Here is a 27,778-nt window from a genome sequence, read left to right on the forward strand (position 1 = left end):
GGAGCAGTAAGTAAGGGGAAGTTTTGTCATTTGCTTACAGTGTTGTGCTGCTTCAGGTACTCTGCAGCATTCTCCTCAGCATTCCCTCCAATCTCCCCGATGAGGATGATGCCCTCTGTTTTAGGATCCTGCAGGAACACCTCCAGACAGTCTATGAAGTTTGTGCCATTAAATGGATCGCCACCAATACCTTGCAGGACAATAAAACACACACTTAAGCATCCAAGAATATCGAAATGAAAAGGTATGCAAATATAACCACAGAAAGCTGATAAAACCTGATGAGAACCAATGAAACAGCAAAGGAGCAGGTTACTGCTTTTCTTTTATTTTTATGATTAGCTGTTAACAGCTGTTAATTTAACTTTCTTTCAGACCAAGTCAGGATAACTTTTATTATTACCTACAGCAAGCCAAAGGTTTTTCCTTATATTTATGGTCTTTACCAACACCTGACAGAGAGTCGGGCTCAAAGTCATGAGTTTGTCTCAAATGAAGTGCCTTGAGCAGGCAGCTCACAGCTGGTTTGTTGCAACTTTGTACCATGAAAATAGCTCTGAGACAAGAAGCAAACCTTACTAACCCACAAGAAGCCAAATTACAAAAGCAACACACCTCAGAGCAGCAAATATCTACGGAATCTTGTTTGAAATAAATATAAAGTGGTCTGAGCTGTGATTTGTCTTTTTTTTTTGTCCATCTTTAACCTTTACAGCCACGCTTTTTCCAAGAACAGCACTTTTGCATCTACAAACCACATTCTAAGACTTATTTTACAATCCATAGAAATATGGGAGAACATCCACATAAAAAAATAATAATGCAGTATTAAAAGGTTATGAATGTGGGGGGATAAAGATGCTTTCTCATATTTATGGCCAAACCAATATAAGATGCATCTACTAATGTTGAGAACTGCACTGGTTCCCACAATGCATTATTAAAGAACCAATATTTCTATGGCAACAACATAAAAATGTAGAAAGAAGTCAATCTGCTTCATGATTGCCAGTATGAGCAGCAAGAGACTATCGTTTGTGTTATTTTTTTTCTTTTATTTTGTTGAATTAAAAAACTAAAACTGTACTTCTAGAGTGTCCGTAGGAGCTGTAGAGGGGAATGCTCCATTGGTCTTTACAAAAACAAGTAAAACAGAAGATCACCACCTTTTAAAAACGAAACTTAAGAAACAATGTTTTTGTATTTTATGTACTTTCTAACTTATAGGTTTAGCAAAATAAAGTCATAAACTGTTTAAAACATTGAGATAATTTGACAATAGAGCTTCAACTTAGAAAGACCTGAATTAATTTACTGTGAAATGTGTTTTTTTTTTGTTTCTTTTCTGTTTTGCCAACCAAACTTTGCTAAGAAAAGATAACAGTGCAGTGCCTAAAAAATAAAAAATAAAAGGAACCAAAAAAGTAAGATTTCCAAAGGTAAAATAATTAAATACAAAAAAATATATATATATATTTTGGTTTTCTTTCTTTATTTTATTTTATGTTTTTAAATCATGGTTGTTATGGGGAGTGGTGGCCTAGTGGTTGGAGTATAGAGGTTGGAATCCTGAGATTGTGAGTTTGAAACCCACTCCCTGAGCAAAGACCCTTAAACAGTGCTCCCCAGGCGCTGTACAATGGCAGCCCACTGCTCCCCAAGGGGACGGGTTAAATACAGAGAGGGAGTTTTGTTGCGCTGTAATTGTGACAGTGTAAGAGTCATAAAAAAGGCTGGGGAAAAAATTGTTGAGTTGGGAGGGAAATGGAAGGAAGGTTGCAGCACTCTGGCATGAAGTTGTTCCTGAATGAGGAGTCACAGTTTCATATTTTCATTAAAATTAAGACAGTGGAAACATAAAGGATGCTTTTAAAATATATATATATTTTTTTTATGACATGTCATGACCCCTCTGAAGCTGTAAAAGCTATCAGATAAAAGGTTGAACAGAGGACAGCAAACCTGCTATTCTAGCCTTTTCAACTTACAATGTGTAATTAAAGTGAATCATGGCCTGCAAGCTCTCTGAGCCAATAGTGTGGGATCAAAATTATATTGGAAAAAAAAAAGGCAGTTTCTCTAAAATAAATGACAAAATTAATTATATGACCAGAAATAAAAATGAGGCTGATATTAAGTTCTGGACTATCTATAATTTGCAGCCCAAAGGAACCTCAAAGATTTTAAACAGTGTCAAGCAGCCCCACAGTCTTAATGAACTTTCTAATATTTAACACTGTTGCAGCTTTGGCTTCATAAAGCCTGACTGGAGGGATACTCCATAATTAAACTGTTTAAATAATGATGAAGCTGAATTTTACTCAATATGTCCAAGATGCTCCATAATAAAATACTAGTGAGAGGGAGTCCGGCTAATGGATCTGTAAAAAGTCTGATTTCTATCCGTATGTGTTCTGGGTATCAATATTTATGTAATGCTGCATTTGAATGTTGTCAATTATAAATGTCTTGAACTGAAAAAACAATAAATGGTTCAAATATTGCATTGTCTAAAGTTCCATGGAAGGCATCTTGCATGTTTTCCTCAGCCTCAACAGTTTGCAAGTTCACCATGACTCATGACATATAGAGGATAAGTTTAATCGCATGCTGCTATGAGCAAATAGCAGTTTTTTCCCCAGAAAGCCCAATGTCACTTTAATCCTACCTAGTAAATGTGTTTAATGAAACTAAATGTGTTTAATTGAATGTATGTAACATGTCAGCAGTAACTCACCGACACAAAGTGATTGGCCCAGGCCTACTTGTGTAGTCTGATGCACAGCTTCATATGTCAAGGTCCCCGATCTTGAAACGATGCCTAAAAGAGAGATTTTCAGAGACATTGTAAAGCATGTGGATATCTCATTTCCATTTTTAACGTTTTAACGGAATGACTTCATCGTGCCAGTGAAGATAAACAAGTCTGTTACCTAAGCTTTGAAGCAGCTCTTGCACAAAGAAGCCAGTGGATATTATTATTTTGTTCCATAAAAACCAACATTCTGTAAAGGTTCACTGGGTAACTACACATGATGCTTATCAAGCTGTCGATTGCAGGAGATCTTTGAGGGATTTTATAGAAGGTTATAAAAAGAAATGCATTAGCATTGAGTGTTTTTCCATTTCTATTCCTTCACATGCCCACCGTATAAAGGTTGTTGCAGACGGACGACATGTCTGGGTCGTGACCTTTTAATCAGTCCACTCCACTGACTTGCCTGACTTGGCAAGCATTCTAACAAGAAGAAAAGGTTTTTAGCAGGACTGGAATGTTTCTCCAAGAAAGAGAGGGCTCTATGAGACACAGGGGCATTTAGAAAGAATTGACTCTGCTCTCAGAGTGTTGTAAAGTGTTTATTTTAGAGTGTTGTAAAGTGTTTGTTAGAGGACTCATCCTGCAACAAGTTCACTGTGAGCAGGATGATTAGAGAGGCAACAGTCTTACTAATAATAAATGCAATGAATCTTGGAGTCATCAAGTCTGTGTAACAATCATCATGGTAACCAGTCTTTTGGGTAGGCCTGAAAAGATCCTTCTCTGTCCTACTAATGAATGTAAAGATTTGGGTTTTGCTGAATTCTGTTGGGACTTTAAATGGAATCAAATAAAACATTTCAGGATGAATGTATGAAAAAACATTAGGTTTAATTGAAACTCTAATATACTGCCCCGGAAACCTTGTTAAAATGGATGGCACCCCTAAAATCCCGAAGTTTTTAATGTGAAACTCTGGGAGCCTTTGTTGACAGTAGCTACTAAAGAGTTTGTTTCTACAGTAGAAAAAAAGACCCAACTATTTCCTCCAATTATTATTTTAGTTTTAAAGCATTATGTATGGCGAAAATGTTAACAAACACAGAGCTTTCATTTTATTTGGAAAAACATTCACTTTTATTCTCCAGAGCATGCTTCCTCATAATACATTTTTTGTAGATACCAGGATATCAGGGCCCCACAGTTAACAATATATAGTCTCATTTTCAACTTTTAGAAACAACAAACTAGAATTGGTTCCCCAGGAGGTTAAAAGTCCCAAACTTTGTAAATATTATGGAGGACTTAACTCTGCCCTACTGGCACAATGGGGGTTATTTGGTGGTCTGACAGCAGGAGTTTTAATAATTGCATCACTAGTTATTTTGATATATATATATAAATAAACTGAGTTAAGTGACTAAATTGTAAAAAAGAATATCATGCACCTGCAATAAATAAATACTTCAGGGGTGCAGCAGAGGTGCCAGTAAATGTGACCAGCACTAGCCTGATAAACCAGACTGATAAACCAGACTAAATGTGAGATTAAAGATGTAATTTAGCCTGGCCCCGATGAATGAGACATCGGAAGATTGTTGATGAGAACCCGTTTTTTTTTTCAAACCGCTTTCTGTGCCTATTGGCCAACGCTCTGACCAATGAGCGCAAGTGACTGTGACGTAGTAAGCGCGACAGAAAGCTGGTGGGGGAGTGTAAACAAACATTCTGTCGGTAAAACAACGAATACGTCCTTCTTAAAAATGCATGAGCGTAGAGCCTCTTCCTGCTCACGTTTCAACAAAAACCCCAAGTCTAATCCTTCCTAAACTGATTCAAAAGCAGAGTCAAAAATCGCCATCAAAGCTAGCGGTCCTTCACGAACGACTATGCCAAGAGAGGACCACTGGTTGCCACGGTCCTCTCAACTTCGGAAATTGTTTTTTTAATTACACATTAAATTGGTAAAAGAACCATATAGTGACACTTTAAAGTATAATATTCTCGCCTCAAATGATCTTAAAGCATGCTATTATTGAACAACAGCAACAGAAAAGAGAACTTTTAACTTTCAACAGAGCGCTCCATTAAAAGCTGCTGCTGCCGCAGAGCATGCTACTGTTCAATAGTTGTTGCCATCTTCCTTGTGCTTTCTCCAGCGTCGCGCAGCTTTGTCGTCACGCCCTCAAAACCCCGCCCGCTTTGCATCCAGAAATTCAACACATCTCTGCGTTGTGATTGGCCCTCCAGTTCTAGGGCCTGGGGCATTGATCGAGGCTAGACCACTCGCAGACAGAAATTATTTTGGCCGCTGGCGGGTGGGGCTACTTTACTAGACTAGACCAGCACTACTTGGAATAAAAAATGCATATTTGTTGTTCATTAATAATATTTCAAAGATCTTGCCAAGTACATTTTTTTATGAAATAAAACAACTGTAAAGATATAGAGATTAAATATTCTCACCAATTCTTCCTTTTTTGTGAATGTGTCCTGGCATAATACCAATCTTGCATTCTCCTGGCTGCAAAATAAAGACAGTAATGACATTTACTTTTTATAAAAAGACAAAATAATGTTCATTGACCAATATAAACTTGTATAAAATAAATATATAAACCAAATCATTATTGTTATTTTTCACAAAATTTTTTTCTAAAAAGCTGATCAGGAACCTCTTCTTTTTCAAAATAAAGCTTCATTTTCTGGGAATTGTTTCTTTTTACATGACCATAATCATATATTTGCAATAAGTAAAATTAATAAAAATAGATTTCAGTTTCAGATAATATCCTATTTATCCACTGAATGGAAAATACGCAGCAGTCCATGTAATAAAAACTCTACTTGCCATCTTTTTTTAAAACCAACATCAGCATCATCATAAATTTGTGTGCATGCTTACATTGATGACTCCTGGGCAGTTGGGGCCTACGAGGCGGGTGGCGCTCTGACGCAGAAGCTTATGCTTGACTTTTACCATGTCCTGCTGGGGAATACCCTCAGTGATACAAACCACTAGGGGTATCTCTGCATCTATTGCCTCTATGATGGCTGCAGCCGCGAAAGGAGGCGGAACATAGATCACAGATGCATCAGCCCCTGTACCATCCTTTGCCTGAAACAATGAATGAAAGTTGTTGAAAGAAACTAATTCTGAGCTTATCAAACAGTGCCACCCAATGGTAGGTAGTTGTATAAACATCCAACACAGGGTAGATGCTTGTGCCCTTATTATCTGTTCTTTCCATATATTTAAACATGTAAAAAGAAAGACTTGCCTCCTTGACAGAGTTGAAGACTGGCAGACCAAGGTGTGTCTTCCCACCTTTACCAGGAGAAACTCCTCCAACTAACTGGGAGCCATAATCGAGAGCCTGCTGACTGTGAAACGTTCCCTACCAGAGAGGAAGAAACAAGAATCAGTGTGCATGTGTGAGTGATGAACACAGCTTCTTCTAGAGCATCACCATTGAGATATCATTGCAAAGACGTTTAGGAGAAAATATGCTTCCATCCAGGATTAATCACCTCAGGAGCTGGGTAAAGGCTGAGCTTTACGGGGGAAGATGAAGCCAGCAGAAAATTTATTTAGTGAGAAGGAATCGAAATGTCCTTCACAAATAAATAATGGTGTGATATTAGTTTAATCTCCTGGCAGAGCATTTGAAAAACAAATTAAAAAGCAGCCTGGGTATTCCCCTGTGATACTGGCTGTATAATATTTCGCAAGGAAGAGACTTTGCAGGGATATTTCACATGCTGTCAGCATCACATACTCCAAGGAGGAAGTGTGACATCTGTGGCGCAACATTATGGGAATTTTAATTATGACACTTCCAAATGTTTGCGTATAGCTCAGAGAACAATAATGGGTCATATCTGAAAGGAAACTCAAAAACAAATATAAAAGACAATAGTTTTTGACAAGAAAGACAATTCATATTCATTCTTTTTGCTGATATCTATTTCAGGTTTACTTTGAGGGCTGTCAGTTCTTAGTCTCTCTTATCTCATTTGAAAGGATTCTAACATGAATAAGAATCATGTACTTTAGGTTCTTTGAGGTTGTAGTTGTAAATCCACCTGATAAACAAGGAGTTCAATGATTTACTAAAATTAACATTCTTTAAAGTGTCTGCTCTTAACCAAAACTAAAATAAAGTACTTAAATCACTTGTGGTTGGTTGATGTATCTACAGGCTGAAAATGAGTTTGAGCTTTTAGTTTAAATGTATCAATAAATAAGTTATTTTTCTTTCAGAATTCGACTTGCACCATGTTTTCTTCGGCACCTTGTTTTTTTTTCCCCACACTGTCTACATTTGATCACTGCTACGCTCTCAGAAATGGAAATGTCATGAGAGCTGTACAAAAACGAAATTTTGTATACACAAAATGACAAAAGTTGTCAAAGTCTAAGTAAGTCTAAGTCTTTCCAATGACAGATCGGAACAGATCAGTAGGAAATTGGCCAATCTTCTTATCCACTGGATAAATGATAGAAATGGAAAGTAAAACCCCCATACAAATATTTTCTGTCTCATCATCCTGTTTTGTAAGAACTCAAATTAAAGAAAAAGACAAAACAAACAAAAAAATATATATTCTTAAATTGATATTATTTCTATCAGTTTGAAAAGCTGTCACGCTGACTTTGGATGATCTTAAAGGCACACTGCAGACTTTGTGACCTTAAAAGTCGATACATATGAGTTATTTTAAATGATTCCTCAGGCCAAAATACAGCACTTGACACTAGGGCTGTGAATCTTTGGGATTCCCACAATTCGATTTAGAATCAATTCTTGGGGTCACAATTAGATTTTTTTCAGATTCTTTTAAATCCAAACGATTCGATTCAGAAAAGATTAATTTACGATTCAAAACGGTTCTCAGGATCTTTTGCGATAAAAACAAGCCATGGATTTTGTTATCTTCTTTGCCCGTTCACAATTATGTGGCAGTTTTTCAAAGTGGTGAAGTGTGCGCTGGTCGTGTTGGCACTGTCTTTACTGAATTATACAATTCTACCAAAAACTCTGGGTGATGTCTTTCGATATGAGAACTGGGATTTTAAGTACTCCCGAAATAATTAACTTTACCGTTGCGATCTCTGCAAATCGCATGAGTCATGTCAAGCCCTTTCTTACCTGGGCAAGTTGAAGGTAAAATCCAAAGTGTTTCCAAATGGTTGCTTTTAAAGACCGCGGAGGCGGTTGAATTTTTTTTTTTCTTTGTCCTCCATACTTTAGCGGCAACAAACACAGTAGCTCACACAACACTACACACCACTCTGTAGCCTGCTAGGCTAATGCTTGCATGTCTGTGCATAGCTCACGCTGCTCATTGGTTTCGCCAAACACTACGGTGCCTGATAAGGCACGTCCGCACCCACAAAAAAAAAATAGTTTTTGAAGAAAATGAGAATTCTGAATCTTTAAATGTTAGAAACTAGATTTGAGCTCAAATTGATTTTTTTCTTCACCCCTACTTGACATAATCAATGCTATGAGCGGGGTTCCCCTCTTAAAATACTGCCTATGTAAGTTGGGAGAAGACGCACCATCGTTGGCCAGGTCGTGTGACCTTGAAGAACAAATCTACTTACAGCCACAAGCTCTTATATCGTCATGGAGCTAAGCCTTTTGCTCTACCATTTTTCTGCCTGCTCGACTACTGGTCATGGCTGAGGCAAGGAAACAGTTTAAACCTTCTGAGGAGGCGTAAAAGAGAAAAAGTGAAAGGGATCGTGCTCAAGGAAAAACGAGAGTCATTCATGGAAAGGAGTTTGTTTGCTGTTGCAGGCTCAAAGAAGAAGCCGGATGTAAAACCGATTGTCTCCTCTCAATTTTACTAACACTCCTAGTATACAGTAATATGTCTTTGTTATTATTTTTGATGTCTAGCCCCTCTAGTGGCCAAAGGTTACACAGTGTGCCTTTAAGTGTTTTGTTGTATTTCATTACCCGAGCACTGGAAATACACTAATCCAGCTTATTTTTTATATTGTTTTTTCTTTTTCTTTCCTGATAAACTATCTGGTTCAGATTTTTCCCCCTAAGAACTGTGATTTAATAATAATAATAATATAATAAAATAATCAATCAACGGCCTCACTAATCACCTGAATGAGAACAATCAACTTGGACCAACTTGGGAAGACAAATGTCTTTATGCATGTCTTGTATAAACCTCAGATAGCTTATTATCAGAGATAGTTGCTTGGTAAACTTGGAAAGCACTCAGAGAGCGCGGATCTCAGCGTCGTAGCTCATTTCCCAAAATATTGTGAATTTCCACCTTCAGCTAATACCTGCATTCACATTATCTTTCAAAAACTTCCTGGATCCAGATGGTGATCCGGATCATCACCATAACTGAATCGTTACAAATGTTTTAGTTATTTTGAAAACAGACAAACAGAAGGAAAACCAACAAAGATGAAAACATAACCTCCTCAGTGGAGGTAATAATATTAATTACTGTTAGCAATATGCATCGATTTAAATGAGCAAGAATTGAACTGGCTTTAAAGCTGCAGGAAAGGAAGATCGGATGTTAAAGAGAGCATGTGATGTGAAGGTTGATCATTATGGCAAAATTAGGTAAACATTACAACTTATTACAATTATCACCTTCAAGGATCATTTAAAAATAAAAATTGTGAGTTTAACAAAAGCATCCAACTAAAATAGCAGAAACCTGTATTGGACTGTAATTTAATACGCTTAGATATTTCTGAGATAACTGGTGCAAAAAGTGATTTTCTGCCAGACTAACCCATAGAGGATGTAATCAGTTAAAGGCGAAGATAAAAACAATGCAGACGAAGCAGCCTTAGCAGAAACGAGAAGTGGAAATAAATGACCTTAATGAAAAAATGATAACTAGCCTATTAGGTAGAATTGGAAGCCATGCATCAGCATTTTCACCTTCATTTGTAATAGACTCTTTCACCCTGCTAACTCTGCTGTTTTTGGTGGTCATTACAATCCAAAATGTTGGGTCAATAATTTAGAAAAATTGCCTGCTTATCAAGCCAGGAGGACATGGCCGTGTGCACTCAATAGCACTTACTTCATTTCTCGTCTTCCTTTAATTACCAGGAGTGTTCACCGGAACTTATTTAACAACCTTAGATGTTAAACTGGAGAAACAAATGTGCCAAAGGACAGAGGGCGGATATGAATCTGTGAGAACCAGGCCTCTGGCTTATTGAGCTCACTTTGTCAAGACTTTTATCTTCCTTGCCTTGTTTTAATGAGAACCTCCTCAGCTTTTCCATTCTTAAAGATTAATTTCAGGAATAAACAATCTGTCATTCAGATTTATTACTGTCGTCCTATGAATTGATTAAGTGTTGAAGGATTGTTGTTGGGATAAAAAAAAAGTCAAAGTGAAAAATTAAAGTAATTCATTTTAAGACAGGACCTTATATAAAGGCAAAACAAAAACTTGCGGAAAGAAGTTAAGAATGTAGAGTATTTATGCCATGATATGATTCTAACAGTAGTTAATATCTAACCCACTGAGTGTTTAAAATAAAACCGCTTTGGCTATAAAACAATTACACCAATGTTTCCATTTCCAGCTCATACACTGGATAACACAGATATACTGCATGTTCTTCAATGGTTATAAAGCCTGATAATTACTCTTTAAGTGAACTAATGAAAAGTTAAAGACTTTACTAAAAGTGTTACATGTATCTGAAGTGGTGAAAAGAAAGAATCCAGATGGGATTTGTTACCAACCTGCTTCCCTGTGAATCCTTGGCAGATGACCTTCGTGTTGTTGTTGATGTAGAGGTTCTTTCTCGTTCCTGTATAGCAGTGTCTGACTCCACTCTGCTGCACTGTTGGATCGATACAGAAGAAAAGCAACACAGGGAGCAATCAGGTGAAAGACATCAATACACAAGCTGACATTATTCCACAAAGCCTCTGGTGGACGTGGCTAGAAAACATTCAGTTCAATAAAATATCACCTGATCTAATATTCAAAGAATACTTTTTCACATCTAAGGAAAATATTGAAGAGAAAATTTAAGTTTTTCTTCATTTTAAGCCAAGTTAAAATCTCTCCATGGTATTGGCAGAAATCCCTTGTACTGTTTACCAAGCAACACTATCAGCTTTGTGCAGACTTGACGGCTACCTTTTAAAGAGGACAGATTTAAAACGTTTTTAGAATCAACAAATTTGCTTGCTTTTGCACTAGAGATGAGAGCAAATCAAAAAGTTTGAGATACCGATCTAGCATGCATGCCTGTTTACAAAATAGCACAGCAGGTCCCTACAGCTTCGTTTCACCGATTTTATTCTAAAAAGTTCCAGTGAACCGAAGTGTGAAAACTGATAGGATGGGAAACAGTGCAACACTGAGGCCATCATCTGGCAGAAAAAAACGTTTCCACCCGATGCTGGAATTGATCTAAAAAACATGTATTTATAAGATTTTTTGACAGATGAAATGAAATAAACAAAACAAGGTTAAATTAGTTAATCATGTTAGCTACTTATTGAGTAAAAACCTTTACCTGGATGAGTTTCTGAAATGTCAACGTGAGCTTTGGGAATTGAGGGTGGCCTTTGTTTTTCCCATGGCTTCCTGACATTTAATAAGCTACTTTATTAACCAATATATAAAAGAAAAAAAAAAAAGATTTTTTTTTCCGTAGTCTAAAAGTTTTAACTCAGTCATCACTCCACTCTGATCTCAATGATCCAAAGAGGAGCTAAAAGCTCCAGCAAAGAGGTTTTACTGCAGCTGAGAGACACAAAAATGAAAAAGGACTCAACCCTAAAAAGAAGTTTTTTTTATCGATTCAAGAAGAGAATTTTAGATTATGTATCCCTAATTGCACTATAGAGAAATGCCTGCATCTTTGTCCTTTATTCCATAATCATAGATTAGCTGCTACATGCAGTATAACAGTCATTAATCATCATAACACAGATGATCCAGGTAGCAGCATGAATGTTAAAAAAAGACGTCATTCTTTACGGGTTTGTTTTTCTTCTGTGATGGATGTGGATATTTAAACAATAAGGGGACACAATAGTCGATATTCAGGACAGGTTGTTTTTTAACATATGGATAATTCTTTTCAAACATCATTTGTTGTTGATATGAGCTCAGGGTTTTGCCGTTTTAACAAAATATCTGTTGTCACTGAAACAGTTTGACTTAGAGAAAGTATCAATGACTCTAAAAATTATGACATGTTGAATCATTACACCCCTAAACTTTAGTGCATACTATTAAGAGTTCATGTGAATGAACAACACAAAGTGCATAAATCTGAAGTGGAAGAAAAATTATAAATCTTTTTTTTTTAACAGTAGCTTCTTACATTTTAACAGAAAAAGAATGACATGCAGTTGTTTTCAGGGCATTTAAGACCTGAGGTTTTAATTAACCAATACGTGCATGAGATCAAATGAAGCGAGTTCACGACGCTACGGAAGCCGGCAGACCAAACCAGCGCATTCAGCTCGGCAAAGAACTCATGCTCTTCCTCAACACTGAAGTCCTCAGACATTTTTCTTTCGTTGTTTCTTTCTTTGCACAGGTAAACAGCACGTTTCTTCTTCTACACTTGCATTATCGGAAGAGCAGACGCTGAATGCGCACTTTCATCTGGTTTGGTCTGCCGCGGTTTCTGTAGCGTCGTGAACGCGCAGGCGCGCGCTTTCAGGAAATCCTATACACTACTGTTTATGCTCTAAAAACATTCTAAATGACTTCGTTTCGAGTAAATTATGGACGCTACCCACTCAGTACACTTGGAATACATTGGACGAGCAGTATGGAGGAATATTGACACGTTTTTGTGGACTTTTATGGACCTTTCTGCCTCGGGCACTATAGACCTCCATTATTTGAATGTCAGCAGACAGCAAGAGGCCTCCCAGATCTCCAGATGCATTTGAGATATCAAAAAAGTACTCCAGAGTGTTGTTCAGCATGGGGGTGAGTAGAAAATGAAGGCTAATCATGTTTTGGGTGTACTATTCCTTTAAGTGGTTAGTAATAAATGTGGCTTGGTAGACAAAATGTGAAAAAGCCCTTAGTCCTGTTTACTGTCCAACCTCTAAATAAAAACCAAATATCAGAACGGTTAAGAGCTTTGGATGGAAAAGATGGTTAAAGAAGGTTACTCAGGTTAGATTAGATCAAATAGCTGTGACAGAAAACTGACTCAGTATGTCACCCTGAACATATTACACCCACGGAGAGACACGATGGTTGTAGCATCATGATATGGGGATCATCCAAAGGAACGAAGAAGCTGTTCAGAGTTGATCGGTAGCAGGATAACAGCCGTAAGCATATAACCACAACTATGATAAAACAGTTTTTTTGTGTCTGAATGGGCTAAATCATACTGAAGGTGAATGCCAAGATTAGAGTAATTATCAATCAATGCTCTGCATACAGTCCTATTCAACCAGCTATTTTTTTGTGAAAAGTAGGTTAAAGTTAGTTTTTGTAGAAGTGCACTGTTTGTAGAGACCAAACCCAAATAGACAGAGCTTTAATTGCAAAAAAAGGTTGTGTGAAAAAAACAAACAAAAAAAAATGCAGAATTTGAGATTTACATTCATATAAGGGCTTAAAAACATTTAATGCATCATTTAGCTTCCCTTTACTTCACATCTAACCCTTTTTTTATTTTATATGTTGAAGTTTATTATTATACCAAGAAATAAAAAACATCCAGGGTTTGACAGATCATTAAAAAGTCTATTTTATAAAGTCTGAAGAGTAAAGCAGCCTGACTGACATCTATCAGAAAACAGCAGCAGCTGCAGCTCAGTGATTGAACTTTGGCCTCTTTCTAGTCCCATTTAAAACTGTGCAATGTCAATGTACAAAGTTCAAACGGTCAATAGGAGTAAAGCTGTGACAATGTCATAATCTAGCGTAGTATACGTTGCTATCTTTTCAACAAAACTCTAACTAATACGTGGAGCAAAGCTAAAGGCTAACATTATAGAGATAGAGGATAAATCCAACTGCAAGAAAGCTAAACCTGCGGCTAATTTAGCCACTTCAGCAGCAGTTGTCCAAACAGCTAACTGTGCTTCAAATAAAGTTAGCGGAGTCAAACACTGGGGATAGCATTCAAGAGTGAATGTATTTTTTTTCCAACTATGAATGAAGCTCTAAGCCAGTTGGCTAACTGTCAGGGAGCTTTCCCAGATTACTTTCGCCGCTGATGTGTCTGACTTTGAGGGCTCAGTGGGAGCTAACCCAGCTGTCAGCGCAGGGCTGCTCACTAAGCTCGGCAAAAATAAACAAAGTCACGTACTGTTTTGCTTAAACTAGACTATCAAACATCGCAAGTTGAAAAAAACTTGCACTCAAATAAAATACTTACAAAGCAGCCTGGCAAACAACCTGCTATGAGACATCTTCGGTCATTCAGCAATGACACCAAAGGCTAAGGACTGGCATGGAACATTTAGCTGACTTCAAATGGTCCAGTGAAACCAAGGGTACGCATGAGTCTGAAAATAGCATAGACTTTGTCATAATAAACACAAAATTAAAGTAATAAATAGGAAACGTGTTACATTATTTTTAAACGTGTGTAAAATATATATAATATTAAATATATGCGTTTTGTATATATATGTTTGCGTTTTGTAAATATATGTTTTTCCTACAGGCAAAACTGTTGGACTCTTTCACTCGCAGTGCACTCTGGATATTGAAGTCCTAGACAGATTAGATTTAAAAAAGCGTGCTCTGGACATCGCTAGAGGGCGTATCAGTCTTATTCATCCATCCATCCATTTTCATTTTAGTAAAACTCGCTGAATAACTATGAAACAGACACGTATAAACTTGATAAGACATGTTATCTGAGTTTTAATCTACAATACAAGAGAGGAGAGAGAATACAAATTTGAGTTATATTCATAAAGCCAGAACAACGTTAGTACTAACACACTTTTAATAAATGTAACCAGCAAAAACACTTGAATTTACTTTACAGTATTCATTTTCCACGTTTAGGGAGCTTAGTCTTTTATGCATTTTTTCTTCAGTTAATCTGAATTATTTTACCCTTTTGTTATTTCACAGCCAACCCCTCTGCCACTACTGAATGATTTTCTCAAAATTGTAAATGTTCAAAGCCCTAAGATTTGTTTCTTTTGTACTTTCTACATGCACTTATTCTGAAATTGTTTTGACAATTCTTATAACAGTTCTCAGTTCTTATTCAGTTTTCACAAATGCTATCAGTAGTTTTTAGGCTCTGTATAGCAGTTGTTTTCTAGCGGTTTTACACACCTTACTCTATTAACCATGTGTTAATAACATTTGAAACAGCTTATTTCACATTCTTCGATTAATAACTTATAATGTTGCATTTTGTTGGCATTTCTACATAGCATTTAAGATATATCTTCGCACATCCCTGGTGTATAATATAGACAGAAAGGGGCTATACGTAAGTAAGCCTGGGCATTGATGGGAGATGAACCTAACTACATGTCAGCACAGTATAAAAAAAGAACAAAGTGACACAAGAATAGACCAAAATGTTGTTAAAGATTAAAAATGAACACTCACTTAAATGCTGCATTAGGAAGTATGCATGCAACAATTGATAACATTTTCCTTTATGCATTCTTGTGTAAACTTTTGCAAGAAGTGCAATAATACTCACCTATATGTTGAAACAGCAACTTAAAATAAGTTCAGATTTGGAGATGTAAATGTAGTTCTTACTAGAAATATAATTAGTGACATCTAAAATACAATTCTGATTAGGAGTGTTGTAATTGTGACAAGGTAGAATGCTTTAGTGCTATCTATAATAGAAATGTGACTAGTCAGCCTGTACATTTTATGTTAAAATGGAGCGCCATTTCTTTTTTGAAGGTAAGTCAAAATATGTTTTTAAGTATCTAAAACTGCATTTTGGATGGGCATTATTAAAATTTAGATATCTGAAATTCCAGTTTAACTAGTCATATATCAATAGTTGATATCTGTAATTATATTTATACTTTCAAGAACTGGATTTCTGGATATATAGATTTTCAATGACTTTTGGTATCTGAATAGTAATTATAACTAACAGTAACTCTATTATTGGGATCTGAAATTAGAGTTCATCCTCATCAGAATTCAGTTTTAGATGTTATTTTAAATATCTGAAATGTTAATTTTGACTACGAAGAAATGCATTTCAGACATTTTAACTATATATTAGGTCAAGCCAATAAATGTCAAAATGGCCACTTAAAAATTGTAAAGATTTGTAGGTATTTAAAAGTTTATTCTTATTAGGACAACAAATTTTTGGCAGCCTGAAATAAAATTTTTTGCTGGCAAAAATGTAATTTAGGATATCTATATGTACAATTCTGGCTAGCAGGAATGTAGTTTTGACTAGGAAGAATCTTATTGTAGAGATCAACAAATGGAACAATAGAGAGGACAGCGCTTCTAAGAAATGTCAAAACGGACTGCCTGTTTTATGTTAAAATGGAGCCTCGTTATTCTTTTGAAAGTATCTAAAAGTAAATTTTAGATAGGCATTACTAAAATGGAGATATCTGGAATTGTGATTTTACAAGACATGATATTTGTAATAAAATATCTATTAGTATAAATATATATTAGATGTCAAGAATTGGAGTTCTGGATATCTAGAATATTATATTGATTTTTGATATCTGAAATAGTATTTCTGACTAGCAGTAACTCTATTATTGAGACCTGAATTAGAGTTCATACTCCTCGGGATTCATTTTTAGGTAGGAAGAAAGTTTATTTTAGATAAGTAGAATGTTATTTTGGATATCTGGAACTAAAAGCACATGAATGGGAAACGTGACGTCCTTTGTACTAGTAAGAAATACATTTAAGATAACTTAAATGTATATTTTGACAAGGTAGAAATGCATTTCAGACATGTGGAGTACATTTTCAGTCTAGCTAGTGAATGTCAAATTGGCCTCCCTCCTTTTCTTCCTCATTTTAACTTGTCCAATCAGAAGGCACCAACTCCTCTGACAGCGATTGGTCACTAAGGTCACGTGTCACTGCTACGGAAATTCCTAAAGCCTTTTTACGTTCCGGTTAATCAGTTTCGCTGGTGTGGCGACATAAGGTTACGTACTGGCGTTGAGCTGCGCTCAGTAAACAGCGCAGTGGCTCAAACCAACCCCAGGAACTACCCAAGTCAAACACATAACCTGGCCCAGCAGAGAAAGTCAAGATGGTTTTAGAAACGATTGCAAAAATAATAAAAGTGCAGCTTCCGGCCTATCTTAAGAAGTTGCCGCTGCCAGAGACAATCGGAGGATTTGCGCGATTAACAGGTAATTAACGACAGTTGGGGACAACTGATCGGGGACACTTTAATGACTTAGCATACATGTGTAGCCTGCATGAGCATCACAACTCTACCCGGTGATTTTAGAGCTTAAATAGCACATAGCGAAATACAGGAAGAGAAATACACCATGTAATAGAGCTAAGGAATTATATAGCTCTTTCTCAGGGTTCATAAGAATATATGAAAAAACAACAGCGACAAATTGTATGTAATGTAGAGATTTAGCTGCATGGTGTGGGGTATTTCGGTTTAATTTTAGTTTAGGGCAGCAGTACTTTTCGGGGGGTTCGGTTGATAAGCAGGAACAACGTAGTGCAGATGAAGAAGGCTTGAAATTTGGCTGCTGTTATGAAAAAATGGAAAGAATAAGTGGAAATGTGGTTTGCAGGGGAACTGTTAATGGGAATCTGATATTTTTTAGACTGGGTGGGGGTGTCTGGATGTTCTGCAACTCTCCAACAGATCTGCTTGTTCTTACTTTTACCAATTTATTTTACAAGATTCATTAAAGATTTTCTGAAATGAGTACCATAACAGATGTATAAGCAAAAAATTGAAAAAAGACAAAAAAACAAACAAACTGTAACAATAATTTATTAATTTTCCTGGATTCTTAGTCATGCATCTGTTTCTGCAGGCAGCAATACTTTAATAGACGACACAGGAATGTCTTGGGTAATTGAAAATTATTTAAAACCGTTTCCATTTTCAGATAATGCATTAAACTGAGCTCTGTAAAAGATGTAATGCTTTAGATTTCCTTTTCCAATCAAACTCTGTGTGGAACTTCCCAAAAGCTTCATACAGGCAGGAGCCACTTGGTGATTTACCCAATCAGCTCCAGGGATTGCACTGAATGTCCCTCCCTTTTGTAAACAATTTCTACAGCAGGTTTGCCAGGTTGATACTGTGCAGAATTCAAATTGAACTACACAGATCAGTCTGGCTTATGACAGGTTAAGTAGTATTATGATAAAATGTAAACAAGTTTTATTGGAAGAAATGCTTTCTTTAAACTTATTTTTTTTTTTACTTATTCACATAGTGCCTGGCTAAGTTAAATAGACGTTATGTATGTTTTTCTGAAAATATCTTTAAAATATTCTTTTTATTTGACCCTTTACGACTAAAACATGGTTTAATGAGTAGGCTGAAACCTCAGGATTTAAGCGCCGATACATCTATAAAGCCGCTTTCCTAATGAAAACCCAGGTTTTTCATAACCCAGTTAATCCGCTAACAATCAGCTTTTGGCTCTTTTCCCATTTGACCGAAAAGCAGAGTCTGACCCCCTGCTGTCAAGCTGTGTGGCCACTGTCCTCCAGCACTGCCTGTCTGATGACGGCATCAGGCTGGATGAATGTTGATGTCAGTGTTGATGATGATAACAGTGCGACGGAAATCAAGGAAGTAAATAATGGAGATGAACATGGACAGGAGCCAGAGCATAGTCAGTGTTCCTTATTATTTAGCTCTTTTATCTGTCCAAATCCCTCTTAACATTACTGTGCCATGGTTATCCAATTTTGGCTTGTTAGATCAGAAGCGGCAGTTGCAGTGTGTAGACTTCTGTATGTTGCGTTCAATGGTGTCACGTAATTTATTGGTTCAACCTTGGTCTGGGATCCCCACAGCATGCTGATCAGAGCCGAGGCCACCTTTATGCGGGTCGCTTGCTGAGTCGTTTGACCTGGGTAGACACGCATCAGTGCCAGTAAAAGCTGATTAGTCCCGGGTTTAGAATTTTTTTTCCGCCAGTGTGAAAGGGGTATAAGCCTGCAGCCTATTTTCCAGAATTTACTTTAGGTTGAAAGTTCCTGCGCTTCTTGGCAGATATGAAGTGAAGCTCATCGGTGTTAAAGGCTTCGTTCACACTGCAGCCTGAAGTGACCGAAATCTGATTTTTTTTTGGCCCATATGCGACCTGTATCTGGTCTTTTCATGGCTGTCTGAACTACACAGATTCGATTTTTGTTTTTTCGCTTGGCTATGTGGTCCTTAATCTAATAGGAATCTGATCTTTTCAAATGCGACCTATTCTGAACGGCCAGGTCGCATTCATCTGACCTGAATGTCATTAATATCCGACAAAGGTCACTATTCTGGGTCTTCCTATGAAGAAGCGGCAAGAAAAACAACAACCATGGTAGACAATGATGCAGACAGCAGCATTTATGTTTAACCATCTTGAAAAGATTGAGTTTTTACGGTTTTACTTCCGTAAACACGAAGCAAGCTGGCCTGTGATGTCACTGCGTCCTCTACTGCGCATGTGGGGCAGTTGCATTGTATGACTGCAGTTCACACAGGAGATTACATACAAGTCGCATATATTAGGAAACGTGAACGTCAACGCGAAAAAATCGGATTTCACAGAAAAAATTGGAATTTCGCATCAAGGCCTGCAGTGTGATCGTAGCCAGATTGGTCCAGCCTGGCAAACAATCGAAGTGTTATATGCAAGATGGATTTTATGGATGCTTAGCAGCGACAAGCATCCAGCTAAACCCGGACACGAATGGCAACTACCGGTAATGTGAGCAAAGTAAAAAAAAAAAAAAAAAAAAAAAAAACTTGTCAAGTTTGAGGGGAAGCTATGAGAACAAGAAGAAGAGAGCTGCAGTTCTGTGTTTTTCCCACAGGTGGCAGTCATTAGAAAACACAATAACGCCTCTTTAAGGTCATGTACATGTATTCAGTGTCATATTAAAGGTTGCACACAACTAGGGCTGCAACAACGAATCGATAAAATCGATAAAAATCGACGTTTAAAAGCGTTGGCAACGAATTTAATCATCGATTAGTTGTGTCGCGCGATTAATGTGTCATCCGCCGCCGCCGTCATCCCGGGGAAGAAAAAAAAATATGGCGGAGCGAGTCAGCGCCGCAGTTGCAGTGTTGCCAACTCAGCGACTTTTCAGACCCCTCCAGCGACTATTTTTTTTAAAAGCGACTAGCAACAAATCTGGCGACTTTTTACGGTGTCACTGGCGGCTTTTGGAGACTCTTACGTGAAAGCATGTATCGTTCCTACTCTTGTCCTCCAGCGGCAGCTGCTGCCGTGGGGCGCCTCCCCCATCCCAACGCCTTTCTCCCTCTCCCACAGGAATCCCTCTCAGCGCTGCAGTCAGAGCCGCAGGATTTTAGTGAGGAGTTTACCCTCAGCGTCCAGACTGCAAATGAAGCGCGCATGCACCAGGATTGACGGCGCAAATTGATCACAATAATTAAAATAGTCTGCGCTTTGTAAAGTGAAAAAAGTCGTAACATGCAACTTTTGTAAAAACAAATGAGCATGGCACGGAAGCACCACTGTTATGACGCAGCACCTGAAAAGAAAACACGTTGGAGCCTTCAATGGCAGTGAAGAGAGCTGATCAGCAGGATGAGTAACCATGTTTGTTTCATTTTAAAGAGGGGAAACGTAACGTTAGTTTCTCAGGTAGCTCATCTGATGCTTTCCTTACCTTGTTAGTAGGTTACAGACAGTGATAAGGTTGGCTTCTTATTTTACTTTTAATTTCATTTGAATTAGCTTAAGCAGCGTTTATATTTTCTTTATAAATAAATTAACTTGCAAATTATGAGGGCAAGGCTTTTAAAGTTTAAATCTTCTGGCAAAGATAAAGTAAAGAAGATCCTGCAATTTATGGAAGTAAAGCAGAATAAAATCCAGCAAGATCAGTAATATGTCAATTAATTATCTGCCACATTCGCATGTAAATATCTGTCTTTGGAGGATGTGTTTTTTTAACACCCCTAGTTCTCTCATTTTTATTCCAAATACAATTTATAATTTGAATCACGGGCTATTTTTATCTCTATGGTTCAGTATTTTCTCAAGCAGCAACTTTAACTGCTATACTTTCCTGTCTTAAAAGGCAGAACTCTTCTAGTCTAAAAAAAAACTCATTTGTTGAAATGGGGGGGCCTATTGTTTGAACCCCTTAGGGGCTTTTAAAAACAAAAATGTCTTTTTTTGCGCTTTATGAAACAAAGTACCCTATATTTTGTGGATGTACAGCTACATTTCTCAGGTAAGTTTGCGTAGTTTTAACACAAACATTTATTTTTCATATAGCACCAGTACAGTTAATGAGCAACCTGTACTTGTGTGCTTGTTTGTTCTGTCTAAAATGTTTATTTTGGAATAAAGAGGTTAATATAAAAAAAATATTTTGTGTCCGATTCATCGATTAATCGAAAAAATAATCGTCCGATTCATCGATTTTCAAAATAATCGTTAGTTGCAGCCCTACACACAACTACTGCTTTATAAAAATATTCTCTACAATTCAAAAGCACAGTAGGTCTAAAGTAACCAGACCATTTGGTCACCTAATTCACCAGTTTGAAAAGGGGCAAGATTTAATTTCCAAAGATTATTGCTTTGATTTTATTTTATGATTAACTTAAAGGTGCTGATTAAATCATCCTGCTTGCTAATGCTTTTTTTTTTTTTGGACAAATTTCAAGTTTTAATTTTCTATTTCACAAAAAATGGAAAAAGAAAACCTTTTTATTTCAAGGCTTGACCTTTATGTCATGCCTGAGATGATTCACACTAAATTGTCCAGCTTCAATGACTAAATGTCTGATTAGTGCATGACTCATTTTTAACTTAACATTATGAGATTAAAGGTTAACAAGCTATTATGGGTTTAAATACATTTGTTCAAGTATTTCATAGTAGGTTGAAGTATTTTATTTTGTTACTAAATAAGAAAATTAAGCTTTAAATCATCAAAGGATTTTTTAATATTGGTCAAAGATGAGCCGAGCATTTAGAAAAGGCAAATGTCAAATTATTATTTTAACACTAAGGGAAAACATTTGATTAACTAGGCATTACAGTGTTTTCTAATGATACTGCCACCTGTGGCCAAAACACAGAACTGCAGTAATTGATATGTTTTGGGTTTTTTTTCCACTTTACACTGAGTTGCCATTGGTATCTGAGTTGAGCTGGATGCTGGTCGCTCCTGAGTATCCACAAAATCTATCTTGAATAAGTTAAGATCTCTCATTTTATGGATCTTAATCAATTTCTGAATAGATCAGAACAACAAATATTACTAATATTACTTACTCTAACAAATATTACTCGTGAAACAGGTACCACTTGGCAATACTTGAATCTAAATACTTGTGATAAGCAATACTTGATTCTAAAAAAAAAAAAAGGATTATTCAACTTATTCAGTTTCAATTCAGTTTATTTATATAGTGCCAGTTCACAACCCATCATTTCAATGCACTTTACAGAGACAGTTCAACCAGATCATAGAGTCAAATTGAATTGAAGTTTTCTGTCTAAGGAAAACCAGCTGATTGCATCGAATCATTGACTCAAAGGTAATCCCTCACACTAAGCACGCTTGTAGCGACAGTGGTTTCTTCCTTTTAACAGGAAGAAACCTCCAGTAGAACCAGGCTCAGTGTGAGCGGCCATCTGCCGACGCCGACTGGGGTTCAAGGAGACAGAAGCAGACATAGAAATAGAAGAACAGATCCAAAAGGCAACTTCCATCCAGCTCCACAGGCGGCCCCGTCCAGGAAACACAGCCAGACAGACAAGCTCTGAGTGAGCTTCCATGTCAGAGGATGAAAGAGAGCACATCCAGTTAGTCACAGTCAGAGAAACAGGACTACACAAAAAACAGGCAAAGCTCCAACATCTAAAATAAGGTGTTGATGGAAGCAGCACAGCTGATATTTCTCTCCATGATGGTGTCACAGTGAAAAAGGAACAGACCATGTGAAGCTATGAGAAAAACCAGAGCACATAATGTTAGAGATTGAACTAAAAAAATACTGCAGAATGACAAAATGAGATAGAATGAAACAGAATGATGGAAACAAGGGGTTGCAATGTCCTCCAGCAGTCTAAGCCTATAGCAGCATAACTATAGAGATAACCTGAGCCTCTCTAACTATCAAAAAGCAAAGTTTTAAGTCTAGCCTTAAAAGTATACAGGGTGTCTGCCTCACGGACTAAAACTGGTAGTTGGTTCCACAGGAGAGGAGCCTGGTGACTAAAAGATCTGCCTCCCATTCTATTTTTAGAAATTCTAGGAACCACTAGTAAACCTGCAGATTGAGAGCGAAGTGCTCCGTTAGGAACATAAGGAACAATCAGACCTCTGATGTAAGATGGAGCTTGGCCATTTAAGGCTTTATATGTGTGAAGGAGGATTTTAAATTCCGATCTGGATTTAACATGAAGCCAATGAAGAGAAGCTAGGATAGGAGAGATATGATCTATCTCTTTTTATTGTTATTAGAACTCTGGCTGTTTAGGACCTTGTATTGCAGCTGTGCTCCAGCCTTGACCGAAGTCTGCTTTCTGTGTGCCCACAGTGTCTGAGTGGCTCCGGTTGCTTCCTCTCCTTGGCATTCTGGCTCTGCTGGGCTACCTGACCATCCGTCCATTCCTGCCTAAGAAAAAGAAGCAGAGAGACAGCCTGATCAACTTGAAGATCCAGAAAGAGAACCCTAAAGTGGTCAACGAGATAGACATCGAGGACCTGAACAGTGCAAATGTGTGTTACTGTCGATGCTGGCGCTCCAAAACTGTAAGTGGACTTCTTATCTTTGAGCTTAAAATGGCAGTACAGCTGAGCCGTGATGACAAGTTAGTCAGTTATTATATTGCCATCTTCTCAGATAAGTTAGGGTTAGAGGGTTATGCAACTTGTTAATCTGCTAACATAAAGTTATTTCCTGCTTTTAGTTTCCTGTTTGTGACAAGTCACACTTAAAGCACAATGAACTAACCGGGGACAACGTGGGACCTCTCATCCTTAAAAAGAAGATACTATAATTTACATCTGACTAGTCTGTACTGTTTTTTTTTTTCTTATAGTTGTTTTTTTCTTGAATAAAGCAGTCCATTGTTTAAGTGTGAATTGGAAACTTGTAGTTTGGGTAGTTCTCTTTCTTTCTTCTCTCTTTTTGTGTTTTTTTTTTTTTTTGTTAAAGGCTTAGTTCTTCATGTTAAATAATTGTTTCCATATTATTTTCTAAGTGTTTTGTCTGTACGTTGGGTTTATATTTCATTTCACTGGGACCACTGTGAAGCGAAGCACCTGAGAGGTTATTGCAATGACTTTATGACAACTTTGAATGAGAATAGCTGGAGTTCGAGGGCTGGAGTTTCTTCTTTCCAGTTAAATAGTTATTTCGATGAAATACCCAGTTTCCTTGTCCAACCAGTTTGAACCATTTTGTCATGAATGCCTTATTTTATTGTCTCTAGAACATTTGCCAATCTGAGTGTCAAATATTTTCAACCGCATCACTTTCGAGATGCGAGATATTTTCAGATAGATAAATATGTATGTAATGAATGTATAAGTATGTGTGGGATGCTTGGTAATCTGTTCTTCTCATGAACATGATTTATTTTTTTTTTAGTTCTGTTGTGTTGAAACATTTCAAACCACTGCAACCTTTTTTTTTTAAAGGGGTCATAGAATGATTATATAGGGTATTTGGTGCTGGTCCTTAATGTCTCTGAATAGGATGTGTAACATTGGTTGGGCTGAAAATGGCATATTTGCTTTTCTATGAGCCCTAATGCAAGCCTGGTTTAAAGGCCAAGAATGAAACGACATGTTTTCTTCCTTTTATGCTATGCTCATGAATATTTAGATGAGCTGTGCGCTGATTGGTTGTTTTACAACGAGCCAAGTTGCTGAGCAAAGACGGATCATAGCAACAAGAACTCACTCACTGAAACATCAGCATTGTAGATATGATAGGGTGACCAGACATCCTCTTTTTCCCGGACATGTCTTACTTTTCATGTCTAAAAAAATGTCAGAGTGAAATTCAAAATCGTCCCGGATTTCGGTCGACTACAGTGCAGCAGAACCGAGCCATGAGCGACGGAGAGACCGAACCGACCCAGTGACGGTAGCCTGGACAACACAGGCAAGGCAGTCAGCCAAACGTTCCCAGGTTGTCGTGTCCTTACAGCTGGAACAGCCCCTCGTTTCAGTAAAAGAAGTTTAGCAAATCCTGCTTTGACCTGTTGAACATTTTGAAAGCTGTCTTCTGTGAAATGCTTAAAGCAAACGAACAACTGAGCATTAAACTTCTTTTGATAGAAAAACATAATCCATGCATGTCGAGTCTTCGGATCCTTGGGAAGATTGTGAAAATTTTCCCCTTTCTCCGTGCAGCCTGGAACTCTGCATTTACGCCTGTGGTTCTGGCTCATTTTCAATACAGAAACTGTCTGCTTTGTAATTCTTATAGGAGTAAACCCAACTGTAGGCTAAACAGCTAAACTGGTGTCTTACATCTACCTCTATTCATGTTCTTGGGCCGTGAACCAGTGGACTGGTCTGTATGTCAATTTGGGGTGTGAGAAAAGTACAGGCAAGAACCGAATAAGGCAACATCCCCCAAATTGACGTCAATCCGGTGCTTTGTTTGGATTCGCCCATTTTATGGTGGAAGTTCAGAATTGTGAGATTTGCAGAGAAATGAGGTGTCGATGGGGTTTGAACTTCTCTGTACGTCCATTTCACCCACTAAACTATCGTTCTTCATCTATGAAAATGTAAACTCAGTTTTGCATTCTATGACCCCTTTAACGAAAAGAACTGCTACATAGAGACTTTTCTTTTACCTACTTTTTTCTGCTTTTTGATTTGCTATATTTTCTGCATGCTGACATTTTGGCAGAATAACTTTATATTTTTAAGCAAAATATTTTCCGCACGTAGGTTTTTACGGAAGTCCTTTCATATATATATATATTTATATATATAATGTCACTTGTGATGTGTTATTCTCCAGAATTGTTCATAATGAATGATAAAAGTAAGGGCCCATGCATTATTTAACAGCTTATTTGCCATCATGTTTTAATAGTCTTCATGAAGCTTTCAGCTGAAAGTTTTAAAAGGATGCTCCTTTAACTCTGTCATGTCCTAGTCTGCTGCTTTGTTTCTGTATAAAAGGTCTCTGCTATAAAAATAAAAACAGAAGAATTTGTATGCTGCTGTGGGAGTGTAATAAAATGCAAATATGTGTTTTATAAGTTTGATGTTCCTCAGCTGCTCTCAAAGGATTTGTGCTCAATTTCAGTGACTATAGACGACCTGAAGGGATCAGCTTCTCGGTTTATGTGATTCTCGCTATTTTAATTGAAAATTTGAGCATGGAATATAATAATGAAAGCAAACATCATCAGGGTTACCATGTTAAAGACCTGTGTATAACTGAGAATACGGCCTTGATCTATTGCTAGTTTGCATCAATATTCTGGATCTTTATTCGGTGCATAGAAGAATAATATATGAGTTCACAACAATAGCTAACCAGACCAATAACTGTCTTTTAATTAGGTGAAGAAATTGTGAATTTATTAATTACCGTAGGTGAAGAAATGTCAGTCAGGTGGTATTAAGGTAAGTATAAAGATTGCATCTCTGACAAAAATTGGATTTCCTGAATTGCTCTGAAAAACATGTATTTTAAAGCAAGAATTAAAATGGAAGGCTTAAAAAGAGGTGCAGAAAATATGTTGCTGGGATAAAATGATCTGTACTGGTTTAAAATAGAAGCGCCTAACCAGAGAAATAAAGACATATTGCCATCCCAATGGAATAAAAGCCAAAACAGTAAAGACCCAGTCAATGACCAGCCTAAGGGGATGAAAGAATCCCTTTAACATTGAGTACCGTGACAATTAGAAAAAGTTAGTGTGAAATCAGTCTATTGGTAGTAGGCCCTCAAAAGGTTCCACCATTAAAAAAAGAGATGAAGAAGAGAATGTATTTTGCCAAAAAGCATGAGCTGGCATACAGAGAAATGGTAAAATATTGTGTGTACTGGCTAAACTTAGTTGCTCTTTTTGTGTCCAAGAGCTGCAGTTTAACAGAAAAGCTCCAAATACTGGAATGAGGCCAGTAGACTCTATAAACAGTGAAGCACAGCAGTTAACCCATCATGATATGGGAATATTTCTCATCTGATGGTATCTGGTCGATTTTTCACATGTAAAGGATTAAGGATCCGTATTCATCTGAAGAGATCTGACATGAAAGAGCACAATTCCTTGAAACAGAAGTGAAATTGGTCAGATTTTACTCATGAATAGTTTATCCGTTTTCAGAGCTTTTTTGGTTAATGATAAAAAGTACAAAAACAAAACGGTACCGAAGGAATCGATGTGAGTGGAATTCACAATACAGAGGTAAAATAAAAGATATGGTTTTATGAATGCATTTAATGCATTATTGGTGTTTAATTTAATAAGTAGCTGTTTATTTTACATATTTGTGTGAGGGGTATTTAATTTGTTTCCACACGGTAATCTCTGAAGACATCTGAAGGTACTGGTGTAAAATCCCACAGAAAACTCCTGATAAGAGCTCACTGTCTTGCAGATGCAAAATAAAAAATAACAGAGGGTCGATTAACAGCACATCTAGAATTATTAGAGCTGATGCTGAGGTCAGAAAATCACCTGTTCATGTCACATGTTAAGATGAGAAAGTGAAGCAATGACAGAAACTCAGCTGCCGTGATTTAATAGTTAAGTCATATATCTGATTGGTTTTTATATATTTCTGGTTATTGCCTCAAGTTCAATCTTTTTGCAAGTTGGTAAAATATAGATTTAACTGAATTGATGT

The 27,778-nt window shown here is 37.1% G+C and overlaps 2 protein-coding genes across 3 annotated transcripts in view; one reads left to right on the forward strand and one right to left on the reverse strand.

The window, feature by feature from the left end:
- suclg1 (succinate-CoA ligase GDP/ADP-forming subunit alph) overlaps positions 1–14,277 on the reverse strand; it is a 28,673-nt gene extending 14,396 nt beyond the window's left edge. For both annotated transcript variants that reach the window (XM_038268033.1, XM_038268041.1), the window contains exons 1-7: positions 14,148–14,277; positions 10,516–10,616; positions 6,040–6,156; positions 5,664–5,876; positions 5,225–5,282; positions 2,738–2,821; positions 39–190 (exon numbers count right to left, since the gene is read on the reverse strand). In XM_038268033.1, the coding sequence (XP_038123961.1) occupies positions 39–190; positions 2,738–2,821; positions 5,225–5,282; positions 5,664–5,876; positions 6,040–6,156; positions 10,516–10,616; positions 14,148–14,181 (759 nt within the window). In that variant the 5' untranslated portion in view covers positions 14,182–14,277. The remainder of the gene's footprint in view (positions 1–38; positions 191–2,737; positions 2,822–5,224; positions 5,283–5,663; positions 5,877–6,039; positions 6,157–10,515; positions 10,617–14,147) is intronic.
- Positions 14,278–16,921: 2,644 nt separating this feature from the next.
- Positions 16,922–25,556, forward strand: cisd2 (CDGSH iron sulfur domain 2). Its single transcript, XM_038268050.1, has 3 exons — positions 16,922–17,109; positions 23,487–23,701; positions 23,860–25,556. The coding sequence occupies exons 1-3, from the start codon at positions 17,007–17,009 to the stop codon at positions 23,947–23,949; spliced, it is 408 nt and encodes a 135-aa protein (XP_038123978.1). The 5' UTR covers positions 16,922–17,006; the 3' UTR covers positions 23,950–25,556.
- The last annotated feature ends 2,222 nt before the right edge of the window (positions 25,557–27,778 follow it).

Source organism: Cyprinodon tularosa, unplaced genomic scaffold (genome assembly GCF_016077235.1).
Source record: "Cyprinodon tularosa strain WSP-4 unplaced genomic scaffold, ASM1607723v1 ctg1185, whole genome shotgun sequence".
Taxonomy (NCBI): Eukaryota; Metazoa; Chordata; class Actinopteri; order Cyprinodontiformes; family Cyprinodontidae; genus Cyprinodon; species Cyprinodon tularosa.